Source organism: Alligator mississippiensis, chromosome 1 (assembly GCF_030867095.1).
Source record: "Alligator mississippiensis isolate rAllMis1 chromosome 1, rAllMis1, whole genome shotgun sequence".
NCBI lineage: Eukaryota > Metazoa > Chordata > Crocodylia > Alligatoridae > Alligator > Alligator mississippiensis.
The window spans coordinates 60,251,473-60,274,262 of NC_081824.1; the positions used below are offsets into that span (position 1 = coordinate 60,251,473).

Below are 22,790 nucleotides of genomic sequence, written 5' to 3' on the forward strand. Positions count from 1 at the left end.
TGTGCTCTTAAAGTTACTTACAGATTTTCATGTTTTCATATAGTGAAAGTAGGATTCTATGATCTTTAAGATAAATGGGAAAGTCACCCACCCCCCACCTCCCTTCCAAGCCTGTAGTTTCTTCAGAAGCCATAGATATTACAAATTTAGAAGCTATGATTAAACCTTCCAAATCTGCAAATCAAAAGAGGGTTTTCTTTCCCCCCTTTTGAATGGGAGATATTAATGTGATTATTTAACAGCTAGTGACATTTATCTACCTACCAAATGAATTAAATCAACTTAATTTACCAGAATGCCTAAAATGCTAAAACACTTCCTTAGGCATAGAAAATAATCAAGGTTACAAGTGAGCAAATCTATATGCTCAAGTAAAAGCATCATTATTTTGGGTAACCAGTTTTTGCCCTTTAAGCTACAATACCCTTAGTAAAGGTGGCCCCTTGCATTCTATCCTGGATATCCAGTACCATAAAAGACTACCATACCTAGTGACCCCCCAGAAGCTCTGAGGGCAAAAAATGAAAGGAACTAGAGTCAAGTAAAGACAGCAGAAAGGTACCCAAAGTATAGATTTGGCATTCACTGTTGTTACTGGCCATATATTGGCAAAACATTGATAGTCTTTCCCCCAAAATCTATATCTTACTCATTGCCACCACACCATAAGAAATTTAACTGCGGGAAAGAGAGCTAGGCTAAGAGGGTGGGGACACTAGAGGCTTCCCTAATCAGCTCCAAATGGCCATTCCATGATAAATGGCCAATGGTCAGAAGTAACAGGATTGCTGCAGAATAACCACTGGTAGAATGAAGGGAAGAGGGGTTAGAAAAGAGTGGGCTAATGGAGAAGTGGTTTTACAGAACTTAAGACTTAAAGACAACACAACCAAATTTGCCAGGGTAATTCCAGTGTTTCAAAGACACTGGTGCACTCATATTTTTGAGCCCATAATTTAAGCCACAAATTTATACTGTTACTTTCCCATCCTAAGTTTTCATTTTCTACACGTTTCACTGTCTCATCCCAATTTCCCTTTTTATTTGGCAAATACGCAAAAGATGCCATACAATTAACATTGCTCAGAGGAACAATCCAAGTATTTTTTTATTTTTAAAACCAAATTGAGGAACTCTTGCAGGAGCCTCACATCTTACTTCTCTACAAATAAGGTAGAAAACACAGCCAATTATTTAGTTGTGATCTTAGGGACTTCAACTCTCAAAGCAAATAAAATAGTAAAATATTGTTCTTACTTAAATCAATAGAGTCTAACATTCTGTACTAACAGGTATAATGGCAACTCGTTTTAATATATTTTTGAGCAAAAAAAAGGCTATGAAAGCCAAAACAATCTCCAATCCCACTGATAAGAATATTTCCTGTGAGTCAGACATTTTAAAAATTTAGCACATGCTAATGAGGCTTTGCCTGAACCATTTTGCAGCTACGCCTTTGTTGTACTCTTAGGAAAAGTTCACTGTTCTTATTAAATATTTTAGTCTAGTGAATGAAAAACTACCCTTGTAACTTCCTCAGCCTGTGAAGAATGGGGTTTTGAAGACATCTTAAGATTATGCCCATTTAGAATACAGCCATTTATGTAAAATACGCTGATCACGGAAACTAAAACAGCAATGTACAAATACAACAGAGACCAGGAAATTAGGACATCTCTAAAAGCAAAAGCCATAAGTAGCAGGGTCTAATCTACTGCAGAGCAGCAGGCAAGAAGGAAGGAGGGTAGGAGGTGCCACTGAGCTGAAGGTTGGGGGGTGGAAAAACTGGAATCAACTGCTGTGAGTACTCAAAAAGAGAGAGGTCCCCAGCTGCTGTTGCTGTGGTGTAGCATGCCAGCCTAAAGTTGTTGCTAGTGTTGCACCAGTAGTGTGTCCTCTGGACCCAGCTACTGCTGACAGGTCATTGGGGGGGGGGGGGGGGCTAGATTCTGGTGCAGACAACATTGGCACCCCCACTAAGTTGGTATCCAGGGATTGTGCCCCACCTCCCAGCAGTTAACCTACAAAGGATTTTATGCACAGTTACATTAAAGTAAGTGTTACACAAATTATATAGCTTGCTTCTACTTATAAGCCAAATCTGAACTGATGTTTATAAAAACTAATATTCTTATATAAATAGGCTTTACTATCCACTGCTATATTAGTAACAAAGAACTGTAAAATGAGCAAGAACTTCAATATTAACTTTGTGCAAACTCCCAAGAAGATGCAAAATGTTAGGAAAAGACTCTTTCATAAATAGAAGCCCCTCAGGGATAAGAAAAGTCCTTCCATTATACTCCTAAGGATCTAGGCATTTGCTACAAGTCTGCAACAGCCAGTTTTCCACAGAGCAGAAAGTCTTCAGGTAATAAGAACACAACAGTAACATGCTTTTTACATTATAAGAAAAAGTCAGTTAGGGATGTGCAAAGTGGGCCGTATTTGATTTGTATTTGGCCCGATTTGAGGGACAGTGATTTGATTAGTTGATTCGGATCACTGTTCCGATTCGATTCAGCTGAAATCAAATCCAAAGATTCAATGCCGAATAGGAGAACCAGCAATTCAGCCACAGGCACAGCTTTAAATGTTCTTTCTATATACCTCGAAGTAACAGGCATGTCTTATGAACACTGAGATGGTGGGGCGGATGGAACATCCCACAGGAGAGGACTGGAAGTACTTCCAGTCCACTTCTGGGCCTGCCACCAAGCATACTGAGGATGGCCCTACTCCCCGCAGGGCACTCCATCCGCCCCACCATCTCAGCAGTCCCACCATTTTTCATGGTCAAAGCCTCCTCTCTAAAAACACAGTTCCCAGGCTGTTGAGCATTCTGAAGTGTTGCGTGACTAACATTTGCTCAGTTTCCAGTATGGTATCATGAGGCACCTTAGGTGTTCTAGCTTGAAATGATATAAAAAATTCTATTGTGAAGATTTAGAGCTGGTAGCTGATATGCCCTTAACAAAGCACCTCCAGGGAACGGAAGAACTGCCCCCCCACAAAAAAAAAAAAACAAACCCTAAAGCACATTGTAGTTCAGCCCTAAGACTCATTATCCTTAGCTTTGGAGTCACAATTCTGATACAATTGTCACCAGAAGTCCAATATCAGATCAGCACCAATGTAAAGAAAAATTTGACTGTATTGGAAGTCAGCTTTTTTTTTTTTTGCCCGATGCAGCTGATAATGGGGCCAATAAATGTCCCATTCATGTGCGTAGCCACAGCGCAGCACGTAGGTTGGGAGGAGCACATCTCGGCAGCTTGGAGAGCTGCATCCAGCTGGTAAGTCTGTTGTGGGGGAATGAAGGGGGGGCAGATTGAGAACCCCCTCAGTGAGGAAAATGGGGCTGGGCCTTCAGCAGGGGCAGGCGCTGTCCAGGCATAGCAGGGTGCAGGATGGAGCAGTTGCTTGTCAGTGGAGGGGAGGAAGGGGGTGACTCCCAGTGCTGCGCACACACCGGAAGGGCATAGGGGCATGTGACCCTGGATCTGCATGGGGCAAGGGTGGGCTGGGGCTGCACCAGGATCTTCCAGCGTTGCCACCTGTCCCACGCTGAGCGCAGCCCATCCCAGTCCCTGCTGGGGATGGGGGACTGGGAGGGTATGGCAAATTTTGGGATGGCTGCTGCCCCCCCCTCTGTAGTTCCCTTCCCAGCATCACTGCCACCCACTCTGAGCACAGCCCAGGCCAGCCCCCCACCAGGAAGAGCCCAGCACAGCCACAGCCTGCAACAGTAGCCTGCCTCGCCCCAGGCACAGATCTGGTGGCATGCCCCCCACTGCTCCCCTGGACCAGCTGTGGCTCTGGCCCACCCCAGCTGGGAAGCACCTGCCCCAGTCCCTGCTCCAGTCCCACTTCCTCCCTCATTGCAGGGGGCCTCGATCTGTATATCCCCCCTCTTCCCTTTCCCCTCAGAGACTTACCAGCTGGACACTGCTCTTCAAGTGGTCAGACTTCATATCAGAAATTGGATCAGTATATGCCAATGCGCCTCCTTAAAAGTCAGATTTAATTTTGGGGGAGGACAATACCAATAGTTATCAGTACACCCCTAATTGTTACATATTATAAGCTGGTCTTTCCTCCTTCCTCTGCAAAGGCTAAGTAAAACAGAAAAAGGGCCAGGGGACTGCAGTGGACAATAAGCTGAATAAGCCAATAGTGTGCTCTTATTGCCAAAGAGGCTAGCAGCATACATTAGTAAGAGTACTGCCAACAGATTGAAGGAAATGGTTATTCCCCTCTCTTTGGCACTGGTGAGGCCACATCCGGAGCACTGTGTCCAGTTCTGGAGTACTGTGTTCACTACAGAAAGGATGCAGACAAATTGGAGAGAGAGTACAGCAGAAGGCAATGAAAATAGTTGGAGGCCTAGGGCATCACTGCTGAGAAAAGGCTGAGGGAACTGGGCTTATTTAGTCTAGAGAAGAGAAGACTGAGGAGGGATTTGATAGCAACCTTCAACTACCTGAAGGCAGGCTCCAAAGAGGATGGAGCCGAGGTGTTCTTGGTGCTGGTAGATAACACAAGTAGCAATGGTCTCAACCTACAGCAAGGGCAGTTCTGGTTAGATATTAGGAAAAACCTCTCATGGGGAAAGTAATAAAGCACTGGAACAGGCTACCCAGAGAGGTTGTGGAATCTCTATCCTTAGAGATAGAAGACCCAAGTAAGACAACCTTGGCTGGGGATGGTTCTATTTTGAGCAGGGGGTTGGACTAGATAACCTACTGAGGTCTCTTCCAACCCTAATTTTTCTATGATTTTTATGGTAACAATGATGTAATCAATAAAAAGCATATCCCAATCCGAAAGGGTTTGGGGGTAGAAGAGGAACTTGCTACCATAACTACGTACAGCAGGCTTGTCCAACATACAGCCCTCAGGCCACCATGTGGCCTGCCAAGCCATTTTGAGGCCTAAGGTGCTGCGATGGGAAATGAAAGTAAACACTTTACCTTCGTTCCCACCCCCTGTCCCTCCACCAGGCCCTCAGCAGCTTCCTAATGACTGCTGAAGGGCTGGGGAAGGGACAAGTTTCCCCATACGCAGTGTCAGCTTGACATTGCCAACACAGTGCAGCTCCTCCCCTCCCCCCTCATTTCATGGTGTCCCTTCCTAGCCCTGCCCCTCCCTTCCTCATTTGCATGCCTGCCCCGCCCTGCACCGTCCCCACTGGCCGTGCAGGCTAGAGCAGGTCGTGGTGCAGCAGGCAGGTGGGCGTGGATGCCAGCTCAGAGGGATGCTGTGGCCAGGTGCGTGGGAGATGCTGCTGCCATGGCTGTGGCTGTCAGGGAGGGAAGCTGGCACTGCTCCTGCCTCCCCCCATGCCCACAGATGTTGCACTGGGGGTGGTGAGTCACGGGCCCTGAGGAGGGAGGGAGCCCTGCCATTTGGGCTCAGGCTGCTCCAGGGGAAAGGGAGCAGGGGGGTGTCCCTGCACATCCCACACCCCCCTGTAGGGTCCCCACATGTCCCCCTGGTTGCTGAGCCCAAGGATGCAGGTGTGGGAGCATCCTCGAGGCCACCCAAGTGGCAGGGAGGACATGGTGGGGTCAGGCGGTGCCCCTCGACCCCTGCGCCCACAGGCTGTGGTGAGACTGGACAGGGCGCACGCGAGTTCCCGCTCCTGCCAGCCCACTGGGTGATAAAAAGTTCATGATCCGGACCCACATTCAAAAAGGTTGGACACCCATGACCTACAGGAATCAAACACTGAAATGGTAGAAGAAAGTTCCCATTCTCAACATACAATGCTGGGACTCAAAGCAAGACAACTTAAGAGATTCTGTACCGATAAGAATTCAAAGTTTATTTAAGATTCTAGAGTTCCATGAAGGAACAAGGGCCACATCTCTCAAAGTATCCCAGTTGTTTAGGGTGGTGGCTAAAAGACTAGGCCACAAGAAAGCAATGATATCAAGATAAAGGGCTGAGAAGACAACTAGCAAACTAGCCCTCACATTCTGGAGACAGGGTAGTACCAGACAGGAGTAAGAGATGTAACTGTGAAGAACAGAAGTCCAAGGACTGTTTTGAACACAAACTGCACAGCCAAAAGTCTTCTAACAAGAGAACTCTGGTCATGACTACCTTAATGATCTTTCTTATTGTAGGGCATTACGTGTAATGAATATTCTACTGGAGGTCTTCTTTCCTTCCAACAAACTGTATTGATAGAAATAAAGCAACTACAATCATTCCAGCAGCAAAGAACTAAGAACAGGCCATCTTCTCAGACAAGCTACCAGACCAATCAACTGATCTATGGAGTGAATCAGGACCCTAGTTTGGAACACACTGAAGACAGGGAAAAGGACAGTTTGAGTGGACAGTGCCAACAGAAAAACCAAAGCCCCTTAGTACTAAAGCTGCATATAAGCACTTATCTCCTAGAAAGGGAAGCCAGCTGGAATAGTCAGTTTAAGATGAGGTAGACTTCATAGTGCACTCACCCAGTGCATGGAAGTAGTACATATGCTTGGGTTAATGACCACTTAGCTTTTAGTTTTCCCTTTAAGCCAATGGAAAAAAAATTAGATGCTGCATGGAATTTATACTTCTGAAGAAATTCAGAAGATTGAACTACGAAGCAATTCATCCACTCTGCTCTCTTCCCTGTTTGGTTTCCAGGAGTCAGAATATTTCATCGCAAGACCTATTTCCACTAAAGAAAAGTAAAGAGCTGGTATGACAAAGTTAGCTAAGGTTGGGAGATTTCCAACACCAACCTGCAGAATTCCATTTTATCAGTTTTTTATGCTTTAATATAAAAAGTGTTAGAGTACTGATTTTTCTAACAAGTAAATCAACATTTTTCTACAAATATACATTAGTTTTCTGGTTTTAGTATCACACACTTTTAGAAGCCAGGGTAATGATGCACCTTACAGACTAAGTGAATCAGAAATACTTAAGCTTTCATGACAGAGTTCATTTCACCAGATGTTAAAATCAGAACACTTAGGTATCACTGATTCAGCTACTCTAGAAAGGTGCACCTCTACCCTGCCTTTTGCCCAATTTCAGACTAACACAGCTAAGTACCCCTCTATTTAGAAGGTCTTATAGCAGAGAAATGTGTAGATTAACATACATGTCAATTTTTGGCTTTTCACTGATAAAAACTAGTCTGCACGTCTGCATGTGAAACAGGCCTCAATTTATAACGCATTAAGACAAATTCTAAACATCTAGCAATTGTTATAGAAACAGCAGGTAACAGCTTAGTTTTCTAGGGCACCTACATGCATGCAAGGAGGCTGCTCTGATGCACTGGAATTCCAGTGTGTTGGGCAGACTCAGTTGAGTCTATTGGTGCATGGTAATTTCCATGCTCCAGCAGCCTCCTGCATCAGTTTCCCCATGCCTAAAAATGGTGGTGGGAACCCTTGATCTAAAGCTTGGTCGATGAGCCCCCACCACCATTTAAGCATGGGGACACTGATACAAAAGAGATGCTAGCACTTTAGAGAGGCCTTCAGAGCTGTTCTAATTAAAAGTGCCCCCTGCAAAGTATGTGTAAAAGTGCCCATAGAGACCAACCTAATAGCTACTTCATGTTCTTACTATGTAAGAGTAGCCATATATCTCATTATAGAGAAAGACCAGAAGCCTCAGACTCAAAAAAAAGACCAAACAAACAAACAAAAAAAAAAGATAGCACAGGTAAAAAGACGGAGCTTATTTTTACCTATAAATACCTAGGCCTCTCACATTCATGTATGCAGTTGCAGCACTCTATGCTTCTTTCAAGGCCAGAGAATGAGGCATCATTTTTCATCTATACAAGCTGAAGTAGTAACAGCTATTTAATACTGTTTTGGAGAATTGAGGAAATAAGTTATTTGGTATTAACCACCCCCCATCCAACAGACTTGGGCCATAGTAGTAAAGACAACATAAACAGAGTAGTTATTCTATAGTAAAGCTGGCATAAAATGAAAAACCCAGATAAGGATTTGGTTTACTTTTACCTTCAGGGGTCGCATAGCTCCACAGAATTTTGACCACCAGCTTTTCTCAATAAACTCTAGGTGTCTCTCTCTTCTTCGAAGTGTCCTTAGCCTCTCCTCCAGTTGCTGTAGGGTTCGCCTGTCCCTTGTTGATAGAGGCCGACCATCTTTGCACTGCCAATCAAAAATGAATGCATGAAAGCAATGGAACAATGACGTAAATAAGGTGTTAAATTTTATTTATAAGCTAACACTGTAGCAATTGTAAGAATTGTAAGTGTGCTGCACCTAGGGAGGAAAAATGTCCAGCACACCTACAGCCTAGGGAATGACCTGCTGGGTGGCACAGAGGTGGAAAGGGATCTTGGAGTCCTAGTGGACTCCAAGATGAACATGAGCCGGCAGTGTGACGAAGCCATCAGAAAAGCCAATGGCACTTTATCGTGCATCAGCAGATGCATGACGAATAGGTCCTGGGAGGTGATACTTCCCCTCTATTGGGCGCTGGTCAGACCGCAGTTGGAGTACTGCGTGCAATTCTGGGCGCCACACTTCAAGAAGGATGCGGATAACCTGGAGAGGGTCCAGAGAAGGGCAACTCGTATGGTCAAGGGCCTGCAGACCAAGACCTACAAGAAGAGACTAGAGAAACTGGACCTTTTCAGCTTCCGCAAGAGAAGGTTGAGAGGCGACCTTGTGGCTGCCTTTAAGTTCATCACGGGGGCACAGAAGGGAATTGGTGAGGATTTATTCACCAAGGCACCCCCGGGGGTTACAAGAAACAATGGCCACAAGCTAGCAGAGAGCAGATTTAGACTGGATATTAGAAAGAACTTCTTCACAGTTCGAGTGGCCAAGGTCTGGAACAGGCTCCCAAGGGAGGTGGTGCTCTCCCCTACCCTGGGGGTTTTCAAGAGGAGGTTAGATGAGTATCTAGCTGGGGTCATCTAGACCCAGCACTCTTTCCTGCTTATGCAGGGGGTCAGACTCGATGATCTATTGAGGTCTCTTCCAACCCTAACATCTATGAATCTATGAGTCAGAATTATCCAATAGGAACCCTGTTTTTGAAACATTATTTCCATTTTTACCCCATTTCTACCAGCTCCCCAGCCCTCCACTTCTTCTAGAGGAAGAGCCAGAGTCCACATCAGACCTATCAGGTAAAGTCAAGAACAATACCAGTTGAACAGACTACACCCTCTGAGCAATGTGTTTAAGTCAGCCATAAATATAACCATAAGAACAGCCCTGTGTGATTGTCAACCATAAACAACATCTCCAGAAAACAAAAATACAGTAGCCTCAGCTAGCTTTGTAAGCAAGAAGTCAGTAATAATTAACTAATCAATTTGATTCCCAACAAACATAGTAAATTTAGCTCCCTTAATCTGCAAAATGCTGGGCATGAATATTTCAAACTGTATGGATGAGTTAAATATACAATATGCTTTTCAGGTCAATGCAGAGTAATTAGCACAACATATGAAGCCTATTTTGGGCGCCGCACTTCAAGAGGGATGTGGATAACCTGGAGAGGGTCCAGAGAAGGTCTATACGTAAGGTTAAGGGCTTGCAGGCTAAGCCCTATGAGGAGAGACTAGGGCACCTGGACCTCTTCAGCCTCCGCAAGAGAAGGTTGAGAGGCGACCTTGTGGCTGCCTATAAGTTAATCATGGGGGCACAGAAGGAAATTGGTGAGGATTTACTCACCAAGGCACCCCCGGGGGTTACAAGAAATAATGGCCACAAGCTAGCAGAGAGCAGATTTAGACTGGACTTTGTCACAACCCAAAGTTGTGATTTTTGTTTTGTGCGTGCTTCGGGACTGCTAAATTATTTTCCCACTAAATTGCAGCTTCTTTGCACAGTGGAGTTTTCTGCTGCAGAAGAGAACCCCGGTGCAATGGAGAATTTCCCGCCAATTTGTAGCTTTCTTTGCATGGTGCATTTCTTTTGCATCTAAGAAATGCTCGGTGCAAAGAGTTCCCACCATTTGTATGAAAATTCGAGCCACATTATTGGTTCACGTTAAATTATGCATACGTGGCGGCTAGCGATTGGCTTGCTAGCCGTATAAAGAGCTTGAGTGGTTTCCGCCCAAGTTGGAGGACTCCACGAACATCAGGAGGAGGAGACTTCACGCTGTGTGAATATCTCTAAGCGCTGCGGATCCTTACGGACCCAACGTATTTCTTAAAAGGCAACAGGGGCCTGACCAGTCTCTAGCCTCTCCCCTTCGCTGATAGATTCTTAGACGTATCCCTTCCTGTACGAGAAACAGACGAACCCACAGAGCTTCAACAACTCCGTGGGAGAGAACGAACCTGCCGTAGTCCTCTAACGAGGATTTAAGCGGAGCTGTACTTGGAAAACTGTCCAGCCTACACCACGACCACCTTTGGTGTAAGTAAACAATCTTTAAAAATCAACCATTACGCATCTGTGACTAATTCTAGCTCACCCCGGTCTTCTCCGACCCCGTGTGCCCGGGCTGCTGGCCACGGCCCGCGTGCACAAAAGGGCCCGGATCGCTCCTGGCCCCCACAGACATTAGGAAGAACTTCTTCAGTTAGAGTGGCCAAAGTCTGGAATGGGCTCCCAAGGGAGGTGGTGCTCTCCCCTACCCTGGGGGTCTCCAAGAGGAGGCTAGATAGGTATCTAGCTGGGGTCATCTAAACCCAGCACTCTTTCCTGCCTATGCAGGGGGTCAGACTCGATCTATTGAGGTCCCTTCCGACCCTAACATCTATGAATCTATGATAAAAGTAGTTCAAACATTTCATATTCTTACTACAGGTTGAAATGTTTGTAGGTTATTTAAAAGGCTTGTAAGTGTTGGTTATTATTCAGTCACTTAATTTTAAATAGCCATATTTAAATCAAAATTGTATCTTAAAAGACTATAAAGCAGCATTTATAAATTCACCTTTCTGCTCTTAAAACCTCTAGCATTATAAATAAATTAACAATGTACTTCAAGCCTGCTGCAACACCATTTTAAAATTTATTAATAAAAAAATTGATTAATTGGGACACAGTAATTCTAATGCGTATGAATGCTAATAAATTAGAGACTTCTTTCCCTACAAAAAATGTCCCAAACCATTGCAGCATCTTACCTCTCAAGAGGGAAGTGCAGCAATAGGGGATGGATAGTTCACTTTCAAGACTTAAGTTACTTGCCTGTTAAATCAATTAGCATGGCTGTTGCCAATGCAGATCCTGTTCCAAGAGAAGTTGGACTACAGCAAAAACTTCACAGCACCATTCTACAGGATTCTCAATGCCAGTATCACTTTGTTTATATAAATATGGACACTACTTAGAAAAAGGCAAATTTCCCAATTTAGAAAAAACCTGGCTATAATTCAAAATGCCAAGGAATATGGCTTTATAATAAAAAGCCACTTTAAAAAGTGTGACAACACTTGGAAGCAGATTAGAGAGAGTTGGGGAAAAAAAAAAAAAAGACTTGCCACACAATTTGTACCTCATAGATATACCACTTCCAAAATGCACATTGGTTGACTTAAGCTTCGTGAATACAACCAAGCTTTTTACAAGTTTGTAAGCATGAGGACTTCAAATAAAGCCCTTTGCAATAGATAAAAGTGTATTATTTTTTATTTGTTCCACAACATGCTTTGAACAACAAAATTTAGTCTTCAGCAGCTATAAAATACTAGATTACCAAGTAATTCGGATGCAAGTGTTACTCTTCACATAAAAACTGAGGCCTTACCTAGTTTACAAACTGAACATACCACTCTACTGCCTTGAGTTTCATGACCCAGCACAGCTTCCAACCCATGGAAGGGAGCTACCTTCTAGGAAAGAAATTGGGTATCTAAAGAACTTAAACCTGGAAGAATAGATAATATTAGACTGCTTTACATGTGATTGTGACAACCAAGTCCTGAAGCCTCATAGCAAGGTGCTTTATCTGGAATCTGATGATAAAGAAACATTCCATTAAAGTCAGGAAGCACTACCTCATCTTTGAAGTCACTCCCAGCCTCAAGAGTTTGGAGATGTGGCTGAAAGTTTTATCCGAGCATTTAAGTTCACTATCGCCCTTCTCTTCACAGAGTGCAGAAAATAAATTTGTGCCCCTCCAGCCTCTTGCAGAATCATTTCTCTCTACAACGCTACCGAAATTACTATTCCAGAATCAGAAGAGAATTATCCAATTTAGCTTGGAAATTGGAACTGGTAGTGACTTTGGAGAAGGTATGCCCTACAGAAGCTAGGAAGTGAAGTTGGGGTTCCTAGTAAGAAAAGACCCCCTTTGAAGTCAGGATGAAGACTAAAGAATCTCAAAGGGCTTAAACCAGCTCTGAAGGGGAAGATATAATCTTCTATTACATAAGAATTCCTTCCATAATTTCTATCTGAACCACAGAAGTTATTTCCTGTAGTCCCAGGTGTTAATGAAGTTGAGCCTAGCTGAGTCACTCCTTTAATCTCGTCCTGCCTTTTATAATTTCTTGGACTAAACACCAAACATTACCATAACAGCTAGTATTGTGAAAGAGAGAAAATTTTGAAGTAACATTACTTAAAAACAACTGAACAAACCTTCAGTTTAATCCTTTGTATATGTTGCTCTACTTCTTCAATATCTTCAGTGTTTTCCAGGAGTTCATAGGCAGCATTTCTAGTTCCCTTTATCAAGTTTAAAGGCAAAGCAGACATGCCATAAGCCTAAAAAGGATAATAAGAGCCATTAAAATTATTAACAAAGCAACACACAAATATCACCTCATAGATCTACTGTCACCTCCATAATGGCATTTCCATTTCTTCTTCTCCCTTCCAATTAGTTTGTTTCAAGAACCTACCATCAGCTTTTTTCCATAATACCTTGCACAAAAGCAAGTCTGTGAAATAACCTAGGTGACAAATGTTCAATATTGTCCTAGATTCTATTAGAGGAAAAGCTTAAGAACTGTTAAGTTACAGTACACATCTATTATCATTGTAGAAATCCTGGCCTTTGAAACCTTATTTTGTCCTGCGATATTCTCCTTCAGTCAAAAGTTACCTTTTTCCAAATCTTACCCATCAAAAAAGTAGATAACCAAAAGAGATATGAAGTACAGCATATAAAACACTGAAATTCTATAGTAAAAAAATGTAAAAAGTAAAACACATACAAAAGAAAAAACATGACTTCTAATGGGTAGTTACATTGATAACTATCAACTTGCTCACCATCTATTCCCACTTATTTTCTCACTATGTATTCTGTGATAAAACACTGGTCTTACAGAAGTCTGATGTACTGGCAATACTAGAAATAACATTTATTAGTAAAGGAACATTTATGAGTGCCATTTCTTATGAAAGCAAAGGAAAAAAGTTCTCTCATTTTTCACTGAAAAGTTGGGTAAAACGTGGATATAAGCCACTTCAGAAGCACTCTAAAAGGAACCTAATCCATCCCCTCACCCCAAAGAAACAAGAAAAACAAAAAAAGGTTGTCCAAACAACTTTCCTGCACCACACAAACTATGGAAAAAACTCATTTCCTTGGGGGACCAGGGAACAGGAACAGTGCCATATAGGTCTCCAAACAAAATTGCTGCAAAGATCCAGGCAATGCCATCTGTACCAAACAACCGATTGCTATGGGATTCAAGAACAGTGCTTTGTTTTTGGTGTTTTTTTTAAAGACAAAAAGCAAGTAGATCCAATATTGTCCTTGCACATGAAAAACATTTCACTAAACTTTAATTAACATAATTCTCTTCCTCTTGATTTATTTGACAATTTTAGCACCACAAAATATTTCTTTGTTTATATAGCTATCGCCTTTTAGGCAGCAGTTACACCTATGGCTTGCATTACAGCAGGCTTAGTATGAAGCATTTAAGAGAACTTCATTCCAGCTGACAAATGTTTCCTCCTCCCTCCTCCACAAGGACAGCTTAAATGAAACCATCTGCAGAAGCACTTACTAGCTACTCCCAATGATATTATAAATGCTAGCAAAAGTCACCACAACATACTGACTGCAGAAGAACACCCACGCGACTTTCTTTAGCTATGAAAGACAAACGGGTAGTTTGTCTCCTCGTTTAAAAGACTGTACAAACATAACCTAATGTTTGGGGGCAGAGTTCTCTTGCCCGACACCAATAAAACTGGTAGCGAGGGAATATTGTATAATTTTGAGGTCATTCTAGGACAGTCACTCAGCTGGGAATCAGCTGAGCCATGAATAAGCTTCCACCTACAAGGCGTATCACTTCAATTCAGAAAAAGCATTCTTCTAAAATTTAAATTTAAGATTTTTTCCAAGTAGATGGCTCACATCTTCCCACTAAACAGATTTTGGTGCTTCCCTCTTGGGAGCAAATATATATCTACTACTGCAATTAAGCTACTACTTCTCTAAGTTATATGCATGTCCAGTGATGCATCCTGCCCTCATGACTAGAAAGCAAGCTTGGCATCCCCAGGAGTCAGAGATGAAATTTGAAAAATAAAATAGAAACAAATTATTCCTCATAACAATTATCTGGGATTGACTTACTACATAGGGAAACTGTAGCCTTGCTCAAGGAAGGTTAACATACAATGCATGTGAACAAGCCAATTTAGATTTCTATTCCTTCAGACAGTCCTACATCGGTGTCCCAGCTGCAAATTATTTGCTAGCGCATAAAAAGATGCTGTTAGACCACTCAGGAGCTACCAGCTACCTAATGATAATTTCCTGCCATACACGAGACAGAAGCCATTCAAGCTGAACTCTTAAGAACTGAATAACCCAATATTTGTGTGTCTAAATCTAGCTTGGATCCATTTCCCTAAAATGCTTTGTGATGCACTTTGTTTGCAGTACTCAATGAAAAGGAAGTAAAACCACACGAACTAAATTTTATAGCAAAAGTATTTAAGATTACAATTTATTTGAATATATGGCTATTCATTGGGACAAAAAGGTGATCATCCTTTTGCTCAAGATTTGCAGTTCTACCATGAAGTACTGATTTTTTTTTGCATCTCTTTGGGATGTAGGTGATGCAAATGAAGTCTTGTTCTCTGCTAGTTTAGGTCTTCTTGCCTATGTGCTATTCTTATATTTAATACTTGTTTTGCGATGCTAGGAACAACTTAACCCAGGTAAAAGAACAAAAACAAACATTTGAGTGCTTTTACATAATTTAAATGTCAGAAGGGTCCAAGGCTGCATACAAATTTAATTATGAATGTTAATGCTACCCTAGCAACCACACCCATCTAATTTTAGCTTTCTGCTGAGGCCTTCAAAAAAGTTCTTTATTCTGAAAGATCTGCACAGAGTATAACACCCATATTTTGCACAAAATGGATGAAAAATTGCATCTAATCTATACCAAGGGCCTGCAAAAAGCTATGACAACCTAGTATTCTATATAGAAGAGAGCTTAAATTTATGTTTCTGGATGTGCTGCTGAAGATAAACAGGTGCATCAATTCCCAGTGAAACATTTTTTCTAGAATTCTCTTTACATTTGACTATTTCGGACTCAAGTACTTCAGGTTACTCTTTGCTGTAGTAAAAAGTGACCTGCCAGACACCTTAAGCAAAAGGTGAAAACAGAGAAACAAATAGGGATCTCTTGAATTACAATCCCAGTCTCTCTGCAAACGTCTATTACAGAGGGTAGCAACCTACATTTGATCATTTGATCTAGCTTGGGCAGCTGCAGGGCAGCACTTTCACCATGCCACCTGAAGGGGTGGGGGAGAAAATGGTAGTCGTGTCTGGGCCCTAGTGCTCACCCACCCGCCTCTGACCTGAGCTGGATCATTTTGACCTGCAGCCTAAAGAAGTTGCTGAACACTGATCCATTACACAATTGCCTACATTAAGCAAAGTAGTGTTTACAAAGAACAAACATGCACACCAGGAGAACATGCATACCACAAAATACCCCTGCCCTCAGTACCCTGTAATAAACTCAATGCCTTAAATACAAGAGGCCAAAAATCTCAAAAACAGTAGGAACAGGCCACAGTAGAGGAGAGACCAGGGTTTCACCATTGGACCACCTGCAACAACAAGGAATTGCATGGCCAAACTATGCCCCACAGAAAAAGAAAGAGAGACAAGAAGTTTATCTAAAAATCAATTCCTCCCCAAAACCAAGTCTAGTTTAACCTGGAGCATGTGAGCAAGCCAATGGTCCAAATTGCTTCCTTGGTACAATAGTAAGCAACAGCGCACCACACACCATCACTGATACCTCAGAGAAAGGTAAAAAGCACAAGCCAACAACAGCTGCCCTGCCACTTGCTCGCTGACCACCCAGCACTAGAGTCTGTGCCAATACTGGCCTAAAGGTAAAACGAGCTACTTAGCTAGTTTCCACCCTGCCAATTTATGCAGAATAATCCTAACTTTTGAAACATTTGTTGAGAATATAAAAATCAGGCTCTTAATTTCTTCTCATAAAATAGGTTTTCCATTCCCCACCAGCCTAGCAGCCCTTTTCTGCTCATGTTCCAGTTCAATCCTTTTTGAATGTAGATTACCAGGAGGCAATATACAACAGTCTACTTTAAGACAGATCAATACCACGTATAATGTACTAACACATCCCTATTAAAAATCCTCAATACATCATTGAATTACACCCGCCTTCCCAAAACCATATCACATTGGCCATTCACGGTCATTTTACGATTGGTCATTACACCCAGAAAACTCCCCTCCTCAGTCACTTCTCTCTACCCAATAGCAAAAGCTTCTTGGTACTGCAAAGTTTTTTCACATAATGATATTAAGTTTCATCCCATTTCTATTTCCCCAATGTACTACATTATTTAATTCTTCTATATGATAATCTGGTCCTCCTTAGTACTGGTTGCCTCCTAATGGTCTTAGATGCAAATTACATTAACAACCTGGAGGCAAGAAATAGATGGATGTTAATAATAAATACCAAGAAGGATTGGTCTCAAAACCTGTCCCAAAGGACCCAGGTACCCTGTATCTTGATCACTCCTCTTTCAGTATAACCTGTCACAATCTTTCCCTTTCAGCTCCTAGTCTTTTTTTTTTTTTTTTTAATTATAAAAGTCCCCACCCACCTTTAATAATGGTTTCTTTTGAGACACGATATCAAGTGCCTTGTTTAATATGTAGACAAGAGATTCACCCCATTTCCTTTAGAGGAATTAGTTCTTAAAGAAAGATTAGGTTGGTCTGAATGTTTTTGGAAAGCAACTATACTACATTTGCCCCATTTTCTGCTTACCTCCACTTCTTCAGGTAATAAGAGATATAAAAAAGGAGAGGTAACCTATACCCCAAGTTAAAAGTATGTCTGTTAAGTTAGTTTATGAAGACATTTCATGTAAAAAAAAGTCCCCCCCACAAAAAAAAGGGGGGGAAGGAGTTAACACACCAGCATCTCAGATACTACAATGCCCCCCCCCGCCCTTTTCTGTGGAACTAAAACAAGCTTCGTTACACTACTAATCTCTAGTTACCTCTAGGCCAGGGTGGGCAAAATATGGCCTGCAGACTGGATCTGGCCAGCAGCAGAACCCTCAGCCCCACACAAACTAGGCGTGGGGTCAGCCCCAGCCGTGGCCAGCCCCACTGCCCCTGGGTGCACAGCAACACCAAGGTGGGAGCAGCAGTAGGAAGCCAGGCAGATGCTCTTGCCTCCTGACTGCAGTCTCCACCTTCTCGGCCAGCTGCAGCTCTGGATAGGGAGAAGGGTGGAGCTCAGGGCTGCAGAGCACACTGTGGTACTCTGGTTTAACTTAAACCAGGAAGGGGTCTGGGACAGAGGTTCCATAAACCAGTTTGGCCCAAATCAGTTAAAGTATGATGCTACATTCAATCAGGTTCATCTAAACCAGTTTCAAAATGGCTGAAACTAGTTTATGTGCACTGAACTTCTGTTCTGTTACAGGTTTAAATTAGTTTCTGATCACTTAAACCGGTTTGTGTATGTAACTTCTGTCCAATTGCCTCAATCCCAGCCCCACCCACCTGCCCCACTCCTGGATGCTGCTCGCTACATACCTGTGGCCCCACCCCATCCATCCAGCTGAGCACAGGGCAGAGCCACTTACAGAGCTTTGATGAGCTGTTGTGGGCTGGAGTTCGGGGTGGAAGGGATGAGCTCTATATTATTTCTTTATCATGTAAAAAAGTTCTTATTAAAGCTTGTAACTACACTAGATGGTATAAGTAAAGATACAAATCTCCATTTTAGAAATGCATGCAGCAACAGAGTACAAGTGTTAACTGTGATTTAGGAAGCTCTCACACAAACAAATAACTTTCACTGCATCTTCAGTACAAGAAATAATTATTTCTATGGTAAATGATGATGATGTAAATCATTAGTGGCACTCTGAACAGCTTTAAGATACTGAAGTATTTAGGAGTGGTGGTAAACCACACAAATCACATCTCTTTGACCAGGTCAGTTTGTTACTTTTATTTCCAACTTTTCCAAAGTCCAAATTCAAGTTGCCATAATCTAATTCCATTTTTCAAATGCAAGTTTTGGCAAAACATAAAATATATTTAAGAAAAAAATATCTGTGAACATCGAGCAGACTTTAAGTTAAATCTGTTCCTTTATCTTACCCTAACAGCTCCCATCCTTATTGACAAATCTTTTTCTTAGCAAAGAAACCTGGGCAAGTACCTGCTCTCAGCTACATGATACATACTTGGGGGATAAAGAGGCTGGACCCCCAGTTTTAAGCCTCTGGACTCTGAACATTCAGGCCATGTCCACACAGGCAGGAACATGTGCTTACAGTAGCTCAAACAGCAGGCACAAATTTATGCCAGATATTTATGCCTCAGCACATATGCCTGAACATACACTTTGGTGTGGGGCAAATAGGGCCACGTGGGGCAAACTGACCCTGCCCAGCTCCCCCCAGATCTGCAGCCGAGGGAGCTGAAGGCTGGGGCCAGCACCACAAAAAGCTACCCTAGTGAGCAGCTCAGAGCTATTTGCCCTTAGGAACTTCTGAGACCTGACCACCCCCTGTCCCAGCTGGATTGCTGCAGCAGCCCTGACTTCAAGTGGCCCCTTATTCTCTATCTACTGAAACAGTCTGGCAGTGGTGGCTGCTGACTGGCTGTGACCTGCTGCCACCTTAGATCTGAGGCCCCATGTCTGTGCACCTGCCACACCCAGATGAAAACCTCATAGGCAATGCAGCAGAGCTACCTGCAGCCTCAGGGCCAGTTGCCAGTGGACCATATGCATGCTTTGGCATTTGCTTTTGGGTTTTTTCCTCATAAAAACAGAGCTCCTCCAGACCCATTCGTTAACCAGGATGTAGGGACAGCTGTGCCTGCAGCCACAGCTCCCATTCTGTCTGGAGGCTGGATATTCAGGGTGTGGGTGGGTATACAGGGTTTGTAGGGGGAGGGGGCTAAGGGGAGGGTGCCAGCCCCCCTGCAGTGCACAGCACCTGGTGCTGCCAACAGAAGCCAGCTAAGCCACTGGCATGCTCAGGGCCTGCTGCAGGCACAGCGCTGTCTGAGACCTAGGGGCTGCACATGGTGAACGGAGCCAGTCCAGCTACATCCACAGAATCCCATCTGGACTCCTGACTCCCTGTGGCTTAAGTAAACTTTCCCAAATGCAGAAAGGCAAAAGCCTTCTGTTTCACAGTTTGGCTCTTCAGAAACTGACAGATAAGGGAAAATACATACATACATACATACATACATACATGAAGATGGCCCTGCACAGAACTTAATATATCATTGTTTTTACTTAAAGCACATGATGCACTGTCTATACTATTCAACCAGAGGACCTGCTTTATTTGAAGTCTGTACTGTCAGCATTTGGCTTTTCAGCCCAACATGCAAGTGAAAGATGAAAATGTCAGCTTCCTAGTTAAAATTGAGACTGCAGTCCCATATGCATATAAAAGAATTCATAAATCTCAAATAAGATCCATAAACTATACATATAGTGCCTAAACCACCACGTTATCTTCAAGTCCTGACTGGTTTTGGAAACTTCCCAAAGCAGGTGGATTTAGTGAGTACTGCTATAAACAGTTATCCAATCACCTTACTGCTCTGAAAGACAGAGAAAGAATTAGCTTTGAAAACAGTAAACTTCAGCAACTGTTTATTTTTAATATCTATCACTGATGGAAACCCCCTCCCCACAACTGTACAAATACACAAAAAAGTGCTTCTGCCCCATAGTATTTAAGTTAGGTAGAGGACCAGAACCTAAAGTCTACCTAGCTGGTAGTGTTAGCAGGTCACAGCAAAGGAGACATACCAAGCAAAAGTTACAATCGTGTTTGAAGTTTACTCATTTTGTGAAAATCATCTTTTTGTCATTCAGGTCACATTGAATAATTTGGTGCATTTATGATCCAGGAAATTGCAGATATATCACCCTCTGTAAGCCACAGCCATCTTTCCTAGGCTGATCTTCACATCTTGTTTTCAAATTAAACATTTTGTTTTTCTATCATCCTATAGCTACTTCCTTCCCATCTGCATATATGTAATAAATTTTGCTTTCATTAATCTTCACTGAAGCTCACATATTGACTTTCTTATAAATATTTTTAATGCCCACCCGTAGAGGACCACATATGGATAGGTTCCTCCATCAAGGACCTAAAATTTGTCAGAACAATTAAAAATTAAATTAAAATTAATTTTAAAAAAACTTTATGAAGTGTTTCTATCGTGTTACTTTATGCAAACAGTAATTAAACAAAACCAGAAATCCTTATTCCACTTCAGATTTGAAAATGCAAATGACTTGGCTACCACCGCACATTATGAAAACAATAATTAAGCAAACATTTCTCCTGAAGTCTGTTTCCTTGCTTCTGGGCATCACTCATTTGTGTAAGTTTTTCTTTTCACATGGAAATGTGTGTACTGATCAAATGGGCAAGGATACCTCCAGGTTAGGTGCAGAAGGCAAGAATGAGCCAGTGTCCCCTGCACAGAAGACAGTTAAAGTGGGGGAGAATAACAAGCATGTCCAGATTACATGCCTATTGCTGCTGCTGTTGTTGTGCAGAGCTAAAGGATCATACTACAGCCTTCTAGCATGCTCCAATATGCTGGATACATTCCATCCTCTTGACCAACATTCCCAGTTTCCAATGCATGCAACAAATAAGAATTGAAGTTTTCAGATTAAAAGCTTTGGGCATAAGAGCAAAGCAACCTATGCCATGTCTTGATCTGACTGCACAAACTAGCTATGTTCCTGTTGATGCTCTATGTATAGAAGTGCTAAATACTGAAGTTTGACTATTATAAATCGCAGGAATTACTGGAATTGGCGCAAGTACAAGGAAAGTTGATAAAACTATCTGAATCCCTCCTCACAGAGCAGCATTAGGGGGAGTCTTGTCCTGTACTGGGGTAAATTATAGCTTGACCAAATTTTACTAGTGTCAAATGACAAAAAAAGAAGTTATATGTCCCAAATTTTCCATCATTAGTGCAGCCATTTTTCCCTGATGTTTTACAGAAAGGACTCATACCAATTAATATCTAATTGGAACTACACCACAATGATAGCCAGAGATAAGAAAAAGCCACAAGAGCCACATCAGAAGACATCCAAAGCATACAGGTTGGTGAGATTCATCCCCAGTCAGTCTTTTACCTGCATCTGGAATAAAATACTTAACCCTTTTGCAGTCAAAGTGCCACAGCATGAATATGAAATGCCAAAGCCTTAATGTGCTCCTATTGTATTAACTGTTTAGCATTTTAGAGTCATTATGTTTTCCAGTTAATCCTGTTTATTCAGGTGCAAGACTACAGCAAATTTCCAATTTTATGGGTTAACTGCTCCCTCCTTTTATCCTGCGGCATTATATCCAGAGATGTCTCCAAGGAGGACACTATCAATCTCCTCTGACTTCAATGTTGGACGTGACCTGGAACTCGGGAGAGACAACATTGGGAAGGGAAGAGCAGGGAAAGCCAACTCCAGTGGCATCCTTCTGAGAAAGTGCGCAAAGCACGATCTTGTCACCACAGCCACCATCTTCATGGAGTGACAAATATAAGACCACCTGAAAAACACCTTTAAGAACTGGCACTTCCTCTATGTTGATGTTTGAGCCCGTGATTAAATGGATGTCCGTGTTCACTGGCAGTACATAGGGTGTGCATGTGCACCCCTGAGCGCCGGTGCACTCCCAACCAGCCACGCTCACTGCTTAGGCGATGGGCAGGTGGAAGCACCAACGCCCCCGCTACAAGTACCACCTGATCACCGCAGCCATTCCCAGAAGTGGCCACAGCCATTCCCAGAAGTGGCCATCACAGAATCAGCTCCAGTCAGTGGGACTGGTCACAGGGGGACGCATGTGCCCTACCGACTAAAGTGGCACCAGTCGCCCAAGTCCATGTTAGACAAACCATGTCAGAAATTGATGACTTCTGGACAGATTATGAATATCCAGCTTCTCCCAAAACACCAAAAATTACCAAAAGCAAATGAGGACTCAACACCAAAACCCTAGGACTCAAAGATCTGAAAGGATCTCCAACAGCATCTTCAGGAAAAGCTCTTTGCTGTGTCCACAAACTAAAGCAACACTGAAGGACTCTGGAAGGTGTTTTAAATCCCTTCCATATAGCCCATGCTGAATTTATTGGCTATGCCAAAAATCGACACCAAAACTGGTTCAATGAGAGATGCTGAGACCCAAGACCTCCTCAACCAGAAAGGAAGGGCCCATTCTGCTTGGCAAGATAACACCAGTGTGCCTCAACAGGAGATGACATAAGGGCTCCTCAAAGCCAAAGTTCAAAGGAGGATCTGGGAAATC

General features: G+C 42.7%; 1 protein-coding gene across 1 annotated transcript in view; it reads right to left on the minus strand.

Annotated features, from left to right (window-relative positions):
* LMBRD1 (LMBR1 domain containing 1) overlaps nucleotides 1–22,790 on the minus strand; it is a 233,313-nt gene that overhangs the window by 79,445 nt on the left and 131,078 nt on the right. The window contains exons 8-9 of the mRNA XM_006263155.3: nucleotides 12,552–12,677; nucleotides 7,992–8,144 (exon numbers count right to left, since the gene is read on the minus strand). Of these exons, the coding sequence (XP_006263217.1) occupies nucleotides 7,992–8,144; nucleotides 12,552–12,677 (279 nt within the window). The remainder of the gene's footprint in view (nucleotides 1–7,991; nucleotides 8,145–12,551; nucleotides 12,678–22,790) is intronic.